Source organism: Narcine bancroftii, chromosome 6 (assembly GCF_036971445.1).
Source record: "Narcine bancroftii isolate sNarBan1 chromosome 6, sNarBan1.hap1, whole genome shotgun sequence".
NCBI lineage: Eukaryota > Metazoa > Chordata > Chondrichthyes > Torpediniformes > Narcinidae > Narcine > Narcine bancroftii.
Genome location: NC_091474.1, coordinates 243,315,310 through 243,333,315, shown reverse-complemented (window position 1 = coordinate 243,333,315; position 18,006 = coordinate 243,315,310). Strand labels below are relative to the sequence as shown.

The 18,006-nt window shown below is 41.3% G+C and overlaps 1 protein-coding gene across 11 annotated transcripts in view; it reads left to right on the top strand.

Annotated features, from left to right (window-relative positions):
* LOC138737196 (serine/threonine-protein kinase MRCK alpha-like) overlaps nucleotides 1-18,006 on the top strand; it is a 653,014-nt gene that overhangs the window by 599,891 nt on the left and 35,117 nt on the right. For 7 of the 11 annotated variants that reach the window (XM_069887840.1, XM_069887837.1, XM_069887843.1 and 4 more), the window contains 3 exons: nucleotides 2,603-2,684; nucleotides 9,358-9,456; nucleotides 16,237-16,453. In XM_069887840.1, coding sequence (XP_069743941.1) covers nucleotides 2,603-2,684; nucleotides 9,358-9,456; nucleotides 16,237-16,453 — 398 coding nt within the window. The remainder of the gene's footprint in view (nucleotides 1-2,602; nucleotides 2,685-9,357; nucleotides 9,457-16,236; nucleotides 16,454-18,006) is intronic. The other 4 variants (XM_069887847.1, XM_069887844.1, XM_069887846.1 and 1 more) reach the window with 1 other exon arrangement.

Sequence of the window (18,006 nt, the reverse complement as noted above, 5' to 3'; positions counted from 1 at the left end):
CTTTACCTATCAGTCAAATTCTGGATTTCCCAACTGTCCTTTCTGTGTATGCAAGTGTATTTGACCACAGCTACTCTATCATGTACATGCAGTCTTGGCATGACTCTTACTGACCTCCACCTCACTATCTGCTTTATCACTCTGGTTCCCCTCCCTCTCCAAAACTTGTAGTCCACTATTAAGTCTCCTTTCATACTTCTTGGCTCCAAAGAGAAAACTCCCAGCTCTGCTAACCTTGCCTCATAAGACTTATTTTTCAATCCAGGCAACATCCTCTGCACCCTCTCTAGAGTTTCCACATCCTTCCTATATTGAGATGACCAGAACTGAACACAATACTCTAAGCATGATCTTACCAGAAATTCCTGAATTCAATCCACCTATTAATGAAGCCCAACATTCCATAGGCCTTCTTCTCTATCCTATCAACCTGTTCAGTGACCTTAAGGGATATATGGATTTGAGCCCCAGATCCCTCTCGTCATCCATATCCAACCATTAACCCTGTACTCAGCCTTATGGTTTGTCCTTTCAAAATGCATCACCTCACACTTATCCAAATTGAACTCCATCTGCCACTTCTCTGCCCAACTCTGCATCCTGTCTATATCCTATTGTAACTTATAACAACCTTTAGCTCCATCCACAACTCCTCCAACCTCCATGTCATCTGTAAACTTACTAACCCACCCTTCCGTCTCTTATAAAAATCACAAAGAGCAGGGATTCTAGAACAGATCTTTGCAGTACTCCACTAGTCACTGACCTCCAGGCAGAAAACTTTCCTTCCACTACTACTCTCTGATTTCTACATGCAAGCCAATTTTTTTATCCACACAGCCAAGGTCTGGCACTTCCCAATCTTTTTTTTTAATTCTTTAACCCCCATCTAATCTAAGAAAGAAAATAAAACCTATCCTGAGAATTCATTAATAAAAATTAATCATCTGGTTTTAACCAACAAAGAGAAAATAAATATAGTCTGAAGGGAAAATAATTATTTCTAACTAAGTCGTGTAGAATTAATTTATAAAAGGTTGCCAAATCTCTTCAAATTTAACAGAAGTTTTAAATGTACAACTCCTAACTTTCTCTTATCTTAAACATGACATAATTTGAGAGAGCCACTGAGTCAAAGTACTGTAGGTGGATTAGAATCTTTCCATTTAAATAAAATAGCTCTTCTAGCCAATAATGCAGAAACGGCTCAACATTTGTTAATACCCTTATCAAGGGCTAAAGCCTAAAACGTTGGTTATGTATCTTCATCTTTGCTACATAAAGGACATTGTTTGACCTGCTGAGTTTCTCCAGCATTGTGTTTTTAACTTCAACCACTGTGTCTGCAGACTTTCATGTTTTACTTCTGAACTGTGAAAATGTTTGCATTTGTGAAAACCCTCAAAATCTAGCTGCAATAGCACTTCATGATTTGAACATCAAAAGAATGGTTTGTTTCTTTAACGAAGGGCTCAGGCCCGAAACATTGGTTATATCCGTTGACTTCCTATAGATGCTGCGTGACCTGCAGAACTACTCCACCACTTTTGTGTATTGCTTTTATTTTTTTTCTTGGAAGCTAAAGGTCATGCTTGGAGATGAAATAGTTAATCTTTCCATGGTAGCCTAGCAGTTACCAAGTGTAATAGTCTAGAAAATCTGACACCATTCTCTTGGAGTAACATATGGGAAGGGTGTAACTGTAATCAGTTTTGATGACCATATCCCCTGGTCAAACTGTAAACCAATGCATCATGTCCATGCATGCAGACTGGCAACTGACAGTAAAAATACTGGAAGAATATTCTTTTCTTGAAAGTTGTATCCAACCTTTTTGACACTTTTCAGGACATAGTAAAGAAAGGAGTTCATAAATTGCCTATTTGTCCTTTAGCTTTGTATGACATAGTGTTTCTCGTCTGTGTGGAATTTGCACCCTCCCTATTACTGCATGGATTTCCCTTGACTTTTTCAAGCCAAGGATGTGCTGGTTTGTTAATTGTCTCCTCTTCTTAACCCTCCTGCAAGTGGTGCAGGAATATCAGTGACAAGGGAAGTGGCTGGCAAAATGCAAGTGAAACAAATAGAAAATGGGATTGGCGTCGACGTAAGTTTAATGATCAGCATAGCCGCGATAGGCCAAAGGGCCTGTTTCTTTGCTTGACTTTTCTATGACTTAACTTTCTCATAAGTGTATCATGGCTGTGGCTGTGGTAAATTCCATATTCTAACCATACTCAGGGGAAAGAGTTTTTCCCCTTATTCCTGCGTCAGTTATTTATGACCTTTGGTTTTGGATTCCACCACAAGGAAGTATCATTTAAAATAGCAAAGAAAAAGTTCATGATGAAGTAAGATGACATGATGGGTCATATTACAATTAATACATTTTGAACCCGATATGATATTTTACCAAACTTCTGAAATGAAAGAAGCAGAGCAATGTGCACTGAGAGGTAAAACCAAGTATTAGCATTTGCTCATTTTACTTTTGAATACCCAAAACAGACACACTTTGTCAACAGAGCAGTGGGAATTTACTCTGAACACAATGTCATGCAGTTTCCAATTGAAAATGTGTTCTTATTTTAATTTCCTCCAGGGATGAAGAGTTTTCAGTAAGTTCTGTGCTAGCCTCTGATGTTATCCATGCCAACAGAAAGGATGTTCCTTGCATCTTCAGGGTAAGTGGTGAAGATGTTCTCACCTGAGGGAATTGGGGAGCAACAGTAACCAGTGAGATTATGTTGAAACCCTGTCATTAAAATGCCATAAACTTTGGCTCTATTCTCACATTGGCATATTTAGACTGTGATATATTCAAAACCTTGTATATGTGTTATGCTAAATAAAGGTGCAGCTTTCTTTGAGAGCACAGGTCAGGTTCTGTTTCAGTTAAAAATGTTTATTTTCCTCTTTTTCAATGGATACTTTCCTATTCTGCTTTTCACACAACAAGAATGCCTCAGAGACCTATTTCTATGCAATTATTGCCCTACTGCCATTATTCACCACTCTAACTTTCCCTATTTGTTTTCCTTCTATCATTTTCTCTGTCATTTATTTGCCTCTATCATCTCATTTTTTGTTGCTTTTATGTGTCCATCATGTTGTATATGTATCTCCCTCCCCTTTGCTGTCTGTCTCTCTCCCCCCCTCTCTCTCTCTCCTCCCACCTCTATCTCTGCCTGTGATCACTTTTCAGATGTGATTGCATCCTATTGTCTGTTTTTCCAGCTTGTTTTCCCTCTCAATCTTTTTTTCTTTTTCTTCCCTCTCTCTACTTAGACCTCAAGTTTTCCAAATTCACTCTCTTCATCTTTTGCCTCACACTCCCTCACACTGTTCTCTGCCCCAATCTGCTGCCACTCTTTTTCCCCATCAGATTGTAGGAATCTCAGAGAGTAGTTAACTCAACTAATTTTCCTTCCGGACAATGGAATATAGTTTTTGGGCTGTCAAATAATTGCCATTAATGTTATCACAAATTAATTAATTAATCATCCACAAAATTGGGAGAAAAAATATTGCAGTGGACCATTACCCCCTGCCCCTCACACATGACACAAGCCACATCCAGTCTGCCATGATGCCTTGTTTGTTCTTGTGGTCTTTTTCCTTTCCCTCACCTCCACCACACCCAACCCCCTTACTACAGGCATTCCCTCTGCTTTCGTCTTGATAATCTGCATTAATCACAAAATAAAACTCAGGAGGGAAAGGCCAACTTGATGTTCACATCCAGCCTCAAATGCAGGTAATACCACCTCAGCTTCACGTTACCAATTGGACCTGCTGGTGAGCAAGACCTCCTGAGAGACAGATATTAGGTGCATCTTATTGGAATCGTGTGCTATACAATAGAGCTTTATTCTGTCATGGTACAAAAGACTACTTAAAGAATGCAAGTTGATCCTTATTAAATGATTGAAGCTAGTTGAAAATAACTTTTTCTTCTGCAGTTTGTGTTGTGTTCAACATCTCTGTATTTTGCACAATGTTTCAGCAAAGAATCACTGAGGAGCACTTTCTGTCTTCAGCCTGAGTACAAGTGCCTGTTAACTGAAGCACTATGATTTGTAAAGTTCTTGTCTTGTCTGCTTAACATATGTCGTGTTAATATTTGACAAATCAAGCCTTCCAACATGTCAGCAGTGTGATATTGTGTGCCCTTTTGATGCTCTGCGTGTTTCTCACCATGAGGAAGGGAGGGGTAGGTAAACTTCTTCCAGGTTTTTGTCATTGCTGCCCGAGGAATTTCTGCCCCAGTTTATAGTTTCTCATTACTTAACAAAACTATCTGCTCAAGAGGAGGGAACCTGAGTTTCCATCCAAGAACAGCTGCTAGTTGTCTTCCAGTTTTTCATTGGGCTTTGCCCCAATCCTGAGAAACGTTACATGAGGTAGAACCTTCAAAACTGGGGCCAGTAGAGGAAAGGGAAGCTTTTCACCTGTCAGTGGGCAGTTGTGCAGTAAAACAGACATCCGGCCAAAGGATGCAGAGCATGTCTCTGAATGATATTTTCCACTTTTTTTTCCAGAATTATTACAGCGGATAAATTAAAAGAAAAGCAAACTGAAATAACTTTTCTTCTATAGAGCACGGTAAAAAGCCCTTCCGGCCCAGCAATCTGTGCTGCCTAAATACCCCAAACTACAAACTCTGTACATTTTTGAGAGGGTTAGAGGAAACTGAGGCACCCAGAAGAAACCCATGCAGACACAGGGAGAACATACAAACTCCTTACAGACAGCACTGGATTCAAACCTGGGTCTCTGGCACTGTAATGGGGTCACGCTAAACACCCTGCCACCCCATTTGTGGGATCAAGAATGGGCCAATCCTTCACATTAGGTCACAGCTTAAAAGCACACATGCCTGTACTCCATTTACTTGCTTTATGTACTTATTTCAGTGTAGTTCTTATCAGGATGGTGTTAACTCTTGATGGCTCTAGGAGGCATTTTGGAGGCAAAAGGTTCTGCTTTATGCTGGAAACACTCAGTAAGTCAGACAATAATTGTGGAGAGGAAAACAGAGTTAATGTTCTATCAGATTAAAATAAAGAGGAAATGTTATGTTGCAGAGAAGGTCGAGGGAAATGGATAGGACAAAGGGAAGACCTTGATCCGATGGCCAGGGTTGCTGATGGGCAAATGTCTCTTCTGTCAAAAGAAAATGTGAAGAGTGACAAACTGAATGGTTTTATCCGTTTGAGGTATTATGTTGGCTGTCCTCCAGATACGGGTATTTCTATAAAATAGTGCCCAAATTATTTGGTTGCTTCATTCTGCTTGGATGCTGGATTTGGGACCATGATATCCACTTTTTTCAGTTTAAGTTTGTCACAAAATACCTCATGAGGAGAATTCACTGAGAATGTTAGAGCCAACCAAGGGCTACATGAGAGCACTGTTGTAGGATTCATTCAGGAGCCTGATGACTGCAGGGAAGGAACTGTCTTTTTGCCAGTTGGTGTGCACTTTCACACTCTTGACCCTTCTCGCTGATGGGGTGTGACAGGTCCTTCAATGTGTTGGCTGCTTCTCCTAGGCAGTGAGATATGTAGATGGTGAACGGAAGGAAGGGAATTTTGCATATGATGTTCTGAGCTACATTCACTGTAGTTTGTTTTTATGTTGAACAGACCAGCTCCCATCCCATGCTGTGATGCATCAGCAAATCTGCCTTTCATGGTACACCTGTAGAAGTTGTTGAGGGACAAAGGGGGGACATCATCAACTTCCTTTGTCTTCTAAGAAAGTAGAGGCATTGGTGCGTTTCTTGATTTTGAGTTCGTTGATGAATGTTTTGCTATTCTCCAGAAATGATTCCGTATAATTCCTCCAGCATCCTTTCTACCTGTTCATCCCTCTACTACAACACTGATCTGTGACAATCAGTTATTACCTCATTATAGAGCCAATGTTATATACCCCTCCATTCCTTTAATAATTACATAAAATCCTTTACGCTGCTTCTCATTCCCAAAGAGAAGAGGGTCAACCATTCAGTATGAGTTGGGAAGGTTGACATAGAGAGATACAAAGTGCAACAGCCACTTCCATGCCTCTAAGATGGCATTCAGGGCATTCCATTTGCCTGCGTTGGACCATAATCATCCATCCATGTCTTTAAAACATCATGGCACCTACTTCTACAGTTTAAACAAAACAGTTGCCCCTCAGGACACTTCATTTTTCACCTATCTCTACCTTAAACCTATGCTCTCTACTTCTAGAATGCTCTACCCTGGGAAAAGGACTGCGAAGATTCACTTTAATCATGATTTTATATAAAACTCTGTAAGGTCACCCCTCAGTCTCCCAAGGGAATAAAGACCCAGCCTTTCCAACCTCTCCCTGGAATTCAAGCTGTCTGGTCCTAGAAACTTCCAGGTGAATTTCCTCTGCATCCCTTTCATCTTAATCCCCTTCCGAGACCTGGGCGACAAGAACTGCATCTGGTACACCAAATATGTTCTCATCAATACCTTCTACAGATGTATCATAAATTCCCAATTTTTGTGCTCAGTACCCACCCAAAGAAGGCAACCATTCTTCACCAACCTGTCCACCTGCACATTCTTCACCAACCTGTCTACCTGCACATTTTTCACCAACCCTGTCTATCTGCACATTCTTCACCAACCTGTCTACCTGCACATTTTTCACCAACCTGTCTACCTGTACATTCTTCACCAACCTGTTAAGCTGCACATTCTTCACCAACCTGTCCACCTGCACATTCTTCACCAACCTGTCTACCTGCACATTTTTCACCAACCTGTCTACCTGTACATTCTTCACCAACCTGTCTACCTGCACATTCTTCACTAATCCGTCTACCTGCACATCCTTCACCAATCTGTCTACCTGCACATTCTTCACCAACCTGTCTACCTGCACATTTTTCACCAACCCTGTCTATCTGCACATTCTTCACCAACCTGTCTACCTGCACATTTTTCACCAACCTGTCTACCTGTACATTCTTCACCAACCTGTCAAGCTGCACATTCTTCACCAACCTGTCCACCTGCACATTCTTCACCAACCTGTCTACCTGCACATTTTTCACCAACCTGTCTACCTGTACATTCTTCACCAACCTGTCTACCTGCACATTCTTCACCAACCTTCCTATCTGCACATTCTTCACCAACTGTCCACCTGTACATTCTTCACCAACCTGTCAAGCTGCACATTTTTCACCAACCTGTCTACCTGCACATTCTTCACCAACCTGTCTACCTGTACATTTTTCACCAACCTGTCTATCTGTACATTCTTCACCAACCTGTCCACCTGCACATTCTTCACCAACCTGTCCACCTGCACATTCTTCACCAACCTGTCTAGCTGCACATTTTTCACCAACCTGTCTACCTGTACATTCTTCACCAACCTGTCTACCTGTACATTTTTCACCAACCTGTCTATCTGCACATTCTTCACCAACCTGTCTACCTGCACATTCTTCACCAACCTGTCTACCTGCACATTCTTCACCAACCTGTCCACCTGCACATTCTTCACCAACCTGTCTAGCTGCACATTTTTCACCAACCTGTCTACCTGTACATTCTTCACCAACCTGTCTACCTGCACATTCTTCACCAACCTGTCTACCTGCACATTTTTCACCAACCCTGTCTACCTGCACATCCTTCATCAACCTGTCTACCTGTACATTCTTCACCAACCTGTGTACCTGCACATTCTTCATCAACCTGTCTACCTGTACATTCTTCACCAACCTGTGTACCTGCACATTCTTCACCAACCTGTCTACCTGTCCATTCTTCACCAACCTGTCTACCTGCACATTCTTCACTAATCCGTCTACCTGCACATTCTTCACCAACCTGTTTACCTGCACATTCTTCACTAACCTGTCTACCTGCACATTCTTCACCAACCTGTTTACTTGCACATACTTCACCAACCTGTCTTCCTGCACATCCTTCACCAACCTGTCTACCTGCACATTCTTCACCAACCTGTCTACCTGCACATTCTTCACCATCCTATCTACCTGCACATCCTTCACCAACCTATCTACCTGCACTGTCACCTTCAGGGAAGGTAACTTTGTAGCAAACAGCAAATGACAGCTAACCTAGCCCATCCAATATTCAACAATTCGGCTGTTCAGAAATCCCAATGCTTTAGCATCTGGCTGACATAGTGATGCTCAGTGTTCCCACACACCCTCTTCCCCCCCCCTCCCAACTCATTGGGGCTGTGATTCTCTCACTCCTCATCCACCCACTGCTGTCCTAGATCCAATGTTCCCTTCCCCATTCACCAACCCCAGTTCCTATGCCTTTTTATGTCATCAGGGTCCCAGTTTCCGTCTTCCTTTGATACTTACCTGGTTTTGTTTCCTATGTTCCCTTTAAGTGCATTGGAAAATGATTCTACTGTAAAACATCTTTTTTTAAAAATGTGAATTAAAAGTGTTTTGACCATTAATAATATAGCATCCTATAGAACAGGAGATTGCTCGTCCAGCATTACCAAAGTCTTGAGCATGCCAGATTAATGGAGTTTTACCCTAATACAAATTTCTAAAGAAACAGATTATATTGTTCTAGGTCATCAAAATGTCATGGATTGGCAGTGTTTTTGATGAGTAAAGTTTCTACAACATTACTGGCCTGAGGGGAGTAAATATCTTAATGCAGCATAAAATAATTATCAAAAAGGTTGAGTCAATGGATCTGATCTGAGTTCAGTGCGAAGAGGCAAGAAATTTGGGGCATATCGCACAGGGATGGTGTTAAAAACTAGCAAAGCTAATAAATTGGCATAATGATCGGAGTTTATGCGAAGAGGATAGGGTAATGAAGGTGAGTGAAAGAATGGATCATCTCATGATGGAATGGCGGAGAGGACTCGATGGGCCGAGTGGCCTACATCTGCTCCTATATCTTGTGGTCTGTATTCTGAAAGTCCATATACAGTGGAGCAAAGTATGAGAGCATGAGTCTTTTGGTAAACAGCCTTGATTCTATTCCTAGATGAAGTGCTTCTGTCACTTGGTTTTTGCCTCCTACTCCAGAGTTGCACATGTGAAATATTTGCCTGTTCCAACACTGTGTGCTTGACCTTCTTTAGAGATCGTCAGTTAAGTGATCAGACATCAGTTTGAGGGAGTACCTGAGGTACTCATCTGTTAAAACGCAACCTTTCTTTGTCATATTACCCGCCTCACTTGTACGAGGAATTAAATAACCTGCATGAAAGTTGATTTTCACTGTTTTAGAGCCATTTCTGAATTCATTATTCTTTCACTTTATACCTTTAAGCCCCACCTGACCTCTGATATAGATTTTCTCTTCTCTGCCTTAGGTTCCGCTAACAGCAGAACCGGGTAGGTGGGTTGGGCCCATTAAACAGACCCCGAAACTCCATTCCACGCGCGATCGTAAAACTGCAACTCATATTAAGGTATTTTTTTAACTCTTTGTACAATTGATACCGGTCCTTCCTCATGGAGATTATGCTTCCATTTCTTCAGAATCTCTTGGTAGGTGCTCCTTGATGCTGTAGACCCTCCAAGGACTACTTAACCAGTGATCTTGCCTAAATATAATGCATCTCCTGTTTTTACCCAGCATGCACTTAAATATCTATGTTCTTCCTGAAATACTTCATGGACGTCTGATTTTCTTCCTTTTTAACATCCTCTCTCTCTGTGGGCCCACTGTGACTGCCAAATGCATGAGCAGCAAAGCTTTTAAGTGTTTATCTATCCAAGGATCTGGGAAGTTATCAGTGACTAAAATTCTCATTTGAATGGAGCCACAGCCATTGCAAAGTGCCATCACAAGCAGAGGAAAGATCAGTGATCAACAATTCCCGTCAGTGAGCAGTTAAAACTACTTGGCATAGACAGTTTCTTCAATAAAGAATTAAGGATTTTCCAACACCATGTCCAAGGTGGAGTCACCATTACACATTGAGCTACGTTGTTGGAGGAGAAGGCCCAAGTCACTTCTGAGGCCACCTGGTGGGGACATTGCAAGAGGTCAGGCCATTGAAGCCCACATCTATCAGAGACTCACTCTCGATTTCTTAGCAACCAATTTCCTAACCACGATTTCCAAATTGTGTACGGATGACAAATTCGTTGTTTATTAAGTTAAATTTTTTTTGAAGGTTTGCTCCTTCAATTGACGGTGATATTGACTGACTCCCTGAAAAAGGGCTCAAGCCCAAAATGTCGTAGAACATAGAAGAGTGTAACCCTTAGCCCACAATGTTGTGCTGACCCATGTAAACATACTTCATGATCATTCTAACTTGCCTCTCCAACATAGTTCATAACCTTCCATTTTTCTTACATCCATGTTCCTTTCTAACAATCTTCTATATGTCCCTATTGTACCAGCGTCCACCATCACCCCGGCAATACATTTCAGGCACCCACCCCTCTCTGTGTAACAAACTACCTCTGTAAAAAAAAAAAAATTCCTTTGACATCTCCACTATTTTTCTCCACTTATCTTAAACAGATGTCCTCTATATTTGCTATTGTCACCCTGGGGAAAAGGTGCTGGCTGTCCCTCATAATCTTATATAAATCACCTTTCACCCTTCCTCAACTGCCTTTTCCTTTCTCTGGATGCTGCATGACCTACTGAGTTTCTCCAGCACTTTTATACACTGCACTTGACCCCATCATCTACAGACTTTCTTGTTTACCTCACCGTGACCATTCTAACTTTTGTGTTTTTTTTCACCCCCTCAGTGTCCTGTCGGAAATAAAGAATAATCTTTAGCCAGTACAGGGCATTACTGATCTGAAAGCTTTGTGTCAAGTCATAGCATGAAATATATACCAATGAGCCTTGTCAAACTGTTCTGCAAGAGAAATTTCAGCGATCCTGGCAGGACACAGTGGTCTTGACTGACCCTCTTTAAAAAGATTTGATCAATTTATTTCACTGCAATTGCAACCTCCATGAAGTATGATAGAAATGTAGTAATTATAGCACAGAAATAAACTGTTCCATCCATCTTTTATGTGCTAAATAAAGTGCAGTGCTTGCATTGTATGTTCCATGTACTAATTGCTAAACCATGTGATTGTTGTTGTGTAGCAGTGGTATAAGTGTGAAAATGTGATTTTAGTTTCATAAGCTTTAAATGCTCATGTAACATCTTATGACCATTTATGGTCAGGTGGAGTGATGTGGGTGCAAAGTTACTTGTAAGGCCTGATACCTGACGTTTGCCAGACATCTGCTGGTTGAGATATGCCTTGATTTTCTACAGTTTGTAGAAGAAGGTGAATATTAGCCTAGCCAGAGTCAAAATGCTCATGACTCCTTTGTAAGACGAACCCACTGGGTCATAATCATTACTGAGGATGATTAAAAATAGAAGATGCACCCTGGAGAAAATTAAATAAAGCATTCTGTGGGATAAGTAATGCATAAAGTAATATGCCCATTTGATTGCATTCTTCCATGACTGAAGGGGCAATCCTTTCTGTTGTGACTGGTGGATCCATTGGCATCATTTTGGAGATGAGTCAAGGATTTTTCTGTGGTGTCCCAGCCAGCAGTTTTTCTGTGGCCCAAGCTGAAAACAGATAACATCATTGAGCTGCAATAGCACTTCATGATTTGAACATCAAAAGAATGGTTTGTTTCTTTGATGAAGGGCTCAGGCCCGAAACATTGGTTATATCCGTTGACTTCCTATAGATGCTGCGTGACCTGCAGAACTACTCCACCACTTTTGTGTATTGCTTTTATTTTTTTTCTTGGAAGCTAAAGGTCATGCTTGGAGATGAAATAGTTAATCTTTCCATGGTAGCCTAGCAGTTACCAAGTGTAATAGTCTAGAAATGACCAATTTTTATAATTTTATCAGAAATTAAGAATTAAGGGGCAGAGGTTTAGAGGTAACATGAGGGGGAACTTCTTTACTCAGAGAGTGGTAGCCGTGTGGAATGATCTTCCGGGAGAAATAGTGGCGGCGGAGTCAATTGTATTATTTAAGAAAAGGTTGGACAGGTCTATGGATGAGAAGAAGATGGAGGGTTATGGGCATTTTGCAGGGAGGTGGGACTAGAGAGGGGTGTTTGGTTCGGTGCGGACTAGAAGGGCCTAATGGCCTGTTTCCGTGCTGTAATTGTTATGTTATGTTATGCTATATTTTGCTCTATCCACTGTAGCTGTCAAGTGTCCTGGGGGCATTGCACTTCCATCATAGAAGCCACCGTTCCTCCTAACTTCATTCATTCCATACAATTGAGGAATGGCTGAAGTCAAGGGTTGCCACAGAGTGAATAGACCTGACCCTATCCTATCAGTAGTCTTGAAGGAATGTGCTCTATGACTAAACACGATCTGCTGGAGGAACTCAGCAAGTCGTATGGCATCAGTGGGAGAAAAATAATGGTCAATGTTTCTGACTGAAATCCTTTATCAAGGGCTCGAAATGTCAACCATTCTTTTTCTCCCCCTGATGCTTTACAACCCGCCGAGTTAACCATATAAACATTTACAGCACAGAAGCAGGCCAGTTTGGCCCTACTAGTCTGTGCCGAACTTCATCTCCCACCTAGTCCCACTGACCCACATTTGGCCCATAACCCTCCACACCTCTCCCGTCCATATACCTATCCAACCGTACCTTGAATATTAACAGTGATCTTGCTTCTGCCACCACTGCTGGAAATTCATCCAATACCCACACCACCCTCTGTGAAGAAATTCCCACTTATGCTTCCCTTAAACCTTTCCCCTTATACTCTCAATCCATGCCTTCTTGTTTGAATCTCCCTCACTCTCAGTGGAAAAAGCCTATCCACATTGACTCTATCCGTCCCCCTTATAATTTTGAATACCTCTATCAAATCACCCCTCAACCTTCTACGCTCCAGAGAGTAAAGTTTCACCCTATAACTCAAACCCTGAAACCCCCAGCAACATTCTTGTAAACCTCCTCTGCCCTCTCTCTATACTGTTTATATCCTTCCTGTAATTCGGTGACCAAAACTGCACACAATATTCCAAATTTGGCCTCACCAATACCTTATACAATTTCAACATAACATCCCAACTCCTGTGTTCTTTACTCTGATTTATGAAAGCCGACATACTAAATGCCTTCTTCACCACCCTATCGACATGTGATTCACCTTTCAGAATATTATATACCATGACTTCTAAAACCCTTTGTTCCACTGCACTCCATAATTGTCTACCATTTAACGTGTATGCTCTATTTTGATTACACCTACCAAAATGTAGCACATCACATTTATCAGTATTAAACTCCATCTGCCATCTTTCAGCCCACTCTTCTAACTGTCCTATATCACCCTGTAAGTTTTGATAATCTTCCTCATTGTTCACAACACCGCCAACTTTTGTATCATCTGCAAATTTACTAATCCAATTTGCTACCCTATCATCTAAACCGTTAATATACATGACAAACAGCAGTGGACCCAGTACCGATCCATGAGACACTCCACTCAACACCGGCCTCCAATTCGATAAACAATTTTCCACCATTACTCTCTGGCATCTCCCATCCAACCATTGTTGAATCCATTTCACTACTTCATCATTAATCCCTAATGCTTCCACCTTCCTTACTAACCTCTTATGGGGAACCTTATTAAAAGCCTTACTAAAATCCTAATAAACAACATCCACCACCTTCCCCTCATCAAACTTTTTAGTAACCTCCTCTAAAAACTCTACAAGATTTGTTAGATATGATCTACCACATACAAAACCATGCTGACTGCTCCAAATCAATCCCTGCCTTTCCAAATAATTGTATATCCCATCTCTAAGAACACTTTCCATTAATTTACCCACCATCGACGTCAGACTTACAGGCCTATAATTACCAGGTCTACTTTTGGATCCTTTTTTGAACAGCTGAATAACCTGAACCACCCTCCAGTTCTCTGGCACTTCCCCCGTGGCCAGTGACATTTTAAATATTTCTGTTAACGCCCCCACTATTTGTTCACTAACCTCCCTCAGGGTCCGAGGGAATATTTTGTCAGGGCCTGAAGATTTATCCACCTTGATCTTTTTTCAATATAGCTTCCTCATTAATTCTTATATTATCCATGACCTTCTTCACTTCATCTGGCTCAATATGCTTTTCATTTAAAATTTCACCCATCTCTTCACAGATTCACCCCACCACCACCACCCCCCCCCCCCCCCCCCCATCTCCAAGGGGTCCAATTTTATCCCTCACTATTCTTTTACCTTTAATGAACCCATAGAAATCTTTTGGATTTATTTTTACTTTTCCTGCCAAAGCAGCTTCATTTCTCCTTTTAGCCGGTCTAATTTCCTTCTTAAGATTTTTTTTTACACTCCTTATATTCCTCAAGCAGTTCATCCCTTCCTTATTGTTTATACCTGTTGTAAACATCCCTCTTCCTCCAAACCAAGTTCCCAATATCTTTTGGAAACCAGGCTCCCTACAGTTTCTAACCTTTCCTTTAATCCTCACGGGGACAGACCAACTCTGTTTTCATAACTTCTCCTTTGAATATCCTCCATTTATCAGCTACATTCTTCCCTGAAAATAACTTAACCAATCCACACCATCCACTTTGCTTTCTTCCAATCAAGAATCTCAACCTTTAGCCCATCTCTATTCTTTTCCATTGCTAGCCTAAAACTAATAGTATTGTGATCACTAGACCCAAAGTGTTCCCCCAAAACAAACCTCTGTCACCTGACCTATCTCGTTCCCTAATAAGAGATCCAATACTACCCCTTCTCGAGTCGTTTCTTCTACGTATTGATTCATAAAACTTTCCTGTACACACTTAACAAATTCTAGCCCATCCAGCCCCTTACTGTATGGGTGTCCCAGTTAATGTTCAGAAAGTTGAAATCTCCGACAATTAATACCTTACGTTTATTACATATATATGCAGTCTCCTTACAAATTTGCTCCTCTAATTCCCTCAGCCCATTTGGTGGTCTATAATACACTTCCATTAATGTATTCATGCCTCTGCCATTCCTCAATTCCACCTAAATAGCCTTGCTGGATGATCCCACCAAACCATCCTGCCACAGCACTGCTGTAATGCTCTCTCTAATAAGCAATGCAACTCCTCCATCTTTTATTCCCCCCCGCCCCCCCCAATTCTATCATGCCTGAAACATCGGAATCCTGGAATATTTAGCTGCCAATCATGCCCTTCCTGCAACCAAGTTTCACTGATGGCCGCAATATCGTATTCCCATGCGACCATCCATGCTTTAAGCTCATCCTCCTTATTTACTATGCTCCTTGCATTAAAATACATGCACTTGAGAGACTGTCCTCCAGCAGATCGTACTTAGTTTCAGATTGCAGCATCTGCAGTCTCCTGTGCTCTAGACAGAACTAGCCAAGATTAACAGTGGCATTTACCCAGATATTCCTCCCTCATAGGAGGACTAATCTGTTTGGCCAATTACCACTTCATTGTCCTCTATGCAATGATCAAAAAAAAACATGAATGGTTTTGACAACAATGCCATTAGTTGACCAGTACCTTCTGCTACATCATAATTGTTCATACAGAAATGGACAAAAGAGCTGAAATTCAGAGATTAGACAATAACAGAATTGAAATTCATAAGATAAAATTGAAATCCATGATTTAAAATTGAAATCCATAAGAAAAATCTCTTCATTGTACCTTGTACAAAGATTGATTTGAGGTTAATCATCTCAGTCCCAGGGCATGACTGCACCTGTTCATCAGGACGGAGTTCTCGTCTCATCCATCTTCTGTTGACCTTTCCTGAAAGCAAGGTTAGAAATGGAGATCTTTGCTGGTTGTAGTTGCTCTTTGTAATTAGTTCTCTTGGTAGTGGAAGTTGTTCATAATACTGGGTGCCCATAGTAAATGTGAGCATCATTTGTCAGCATTGCATTGCCGTTGGCCGTGCATTGTCAAAATTTTACAGGTTTTCCATGTTTTATGCCTATATTGGTCAGTTCTGGTCTGCAAAATCACATGGCAAAAGACAGGATATAAACTGCATCAGTACAAGTAAGTCATCAACTGGGCAATCCAAGAATTGAGCAGAAAAAAAAGGTTTTTTATTTAACCATCTCCATCCAGTCAGTGAATTTCATTGGTGGTTTTAACTATTCAAATCAAGCATCAGCTGAGGTAAACTGTTTTAAGCTGCAAACAGTGACTTTAATTCTAAACGTGTCTGTTCTTTGTAGGTTACAGCCTCCCAGATGTCAACATCCAACAACAAATGTTCAATCCTGATACTGGCTGACAGTGAGAATGAGAAGAATAAGTGGGTGGGGCTGCTGAATGAACTGCATCGGATCCTGAAGAAGAACAAACTGAAGGACCGTTCAGTTTTTGTTCCTAAAGAAGCATATGACAGTGCCTTGCCACTGATCAAGACAACACAGTCAGCCGCTATCATAGGTAGGTGGGAGCTTTGTCACTGAAACTGCTGTCTTTTGTCACCATACTTAGAGACCAATCACTGTCCTGTCTACCCACCACAGTAGTTCATTGTTTGTATGGTGCTATGGGACATTTTGAGATGACTTCATAAATAAACTCTTATATGACCATAAGACATAGGAGCAGAAATAAGCTATACAGCCCATTAAGTCTGCACAACCATTTAATCATGAGCTGATCTATTTTCCTACTCAGCCCTACTGTCCAATGTTCTCCCCATAATCTTTGATGCCCTGGCTAATCAAGGAACTATCAATCTCTGTCTTCAATACACTCAATGACCTGGCCTCCACAATCACCTGTGGCAACAAATTCCACAGATTTACCACCCATTGGCTGAAGAAATTCTCTGCATCAATCTTCTAAGTGATCACCTAAAAATCTTTATCTATCTATTTATTTATTTAATTTAGACATACAGCACAATAACAGGCCCTTTTCAGCCCACAAGCCCATGCTGGCTAATTACACCCAATTGACCTACAACCCCCAAAACATTTTGAAGGGTGGGAGGAAACCAGAGCCCCTAGGGTAAACCAACGTAGACATGGGGAGAATGTACAATCTCCTTACAGAGAGCGCAGTATTTGCACCCAGGTCCCAATCGCTGGTGCTGTAACAGCATTGCGCTAACTGTGCCACCGTAAAATTTAATTTACAACACGGTAGAGCCATTTGGGGCCATTCAGTCCCGTGCCAACCAATTACCCTACAACCTTGTTCATTTTTGGTGGGTGGGAGGAAACTGGACCAACTAGGAAAACTTAGCAGGTCAAGGGGAGAACATACAAACACCTTACAAACAGCACTGGATTTGAACCTGCATAACTGGCTTCATACTATCCAGTACGCTAACCTTGCCACCCTTCAATCCTAAATTTGTGCCCCCTTGTCCTAGACTCCCAACATAGGAAACAACCTTTCTACATCTACTCTGTCCATGCCCTTCAGCATTCAAAATGTTTCGATGAGATCCCCCCTCATTCTCCTAAATTCCAACAAATACAGGCCAAGAGCTGTCAAACGCTCCTCATATGATAACTCTTTCATTCCTGGAATCATCCTTGTGAACTTCCTTTGAACCCTGTCCAACTTCAGCCCATATTTTCTTAAATGAGGAGCCTAAAACTGCTCACAACTCCAAAGTATCACTGGATACTTATAAAGGCCTTATAAAGCCTCAACATCACATCTCTGCTCTTCTATTCCTTGTGAAATGAACGCCAGCACTGCACTTGCCTTCTTCAGCCCCGACACAACCTGCACGTTTACCTTCAGGCTATCTTGCACGAGGTCCATTTGCATCTGGGTATTTTCTATTTTCTCCCTATTTAAAAAAATAGTGTGCCCAATTATTCTAAAGTTCACAACCGTATTCTTGCCAACACTTTAGTACAACTTGTAAAAATCATTCAGTCAGCAGATTTTGAAGTGTTGTTGTCAATAATTCTGGCCCACTTCTAGGATGACACTTGTAATGAAGAAATGACCTACGTTTTGTACAGGCATTT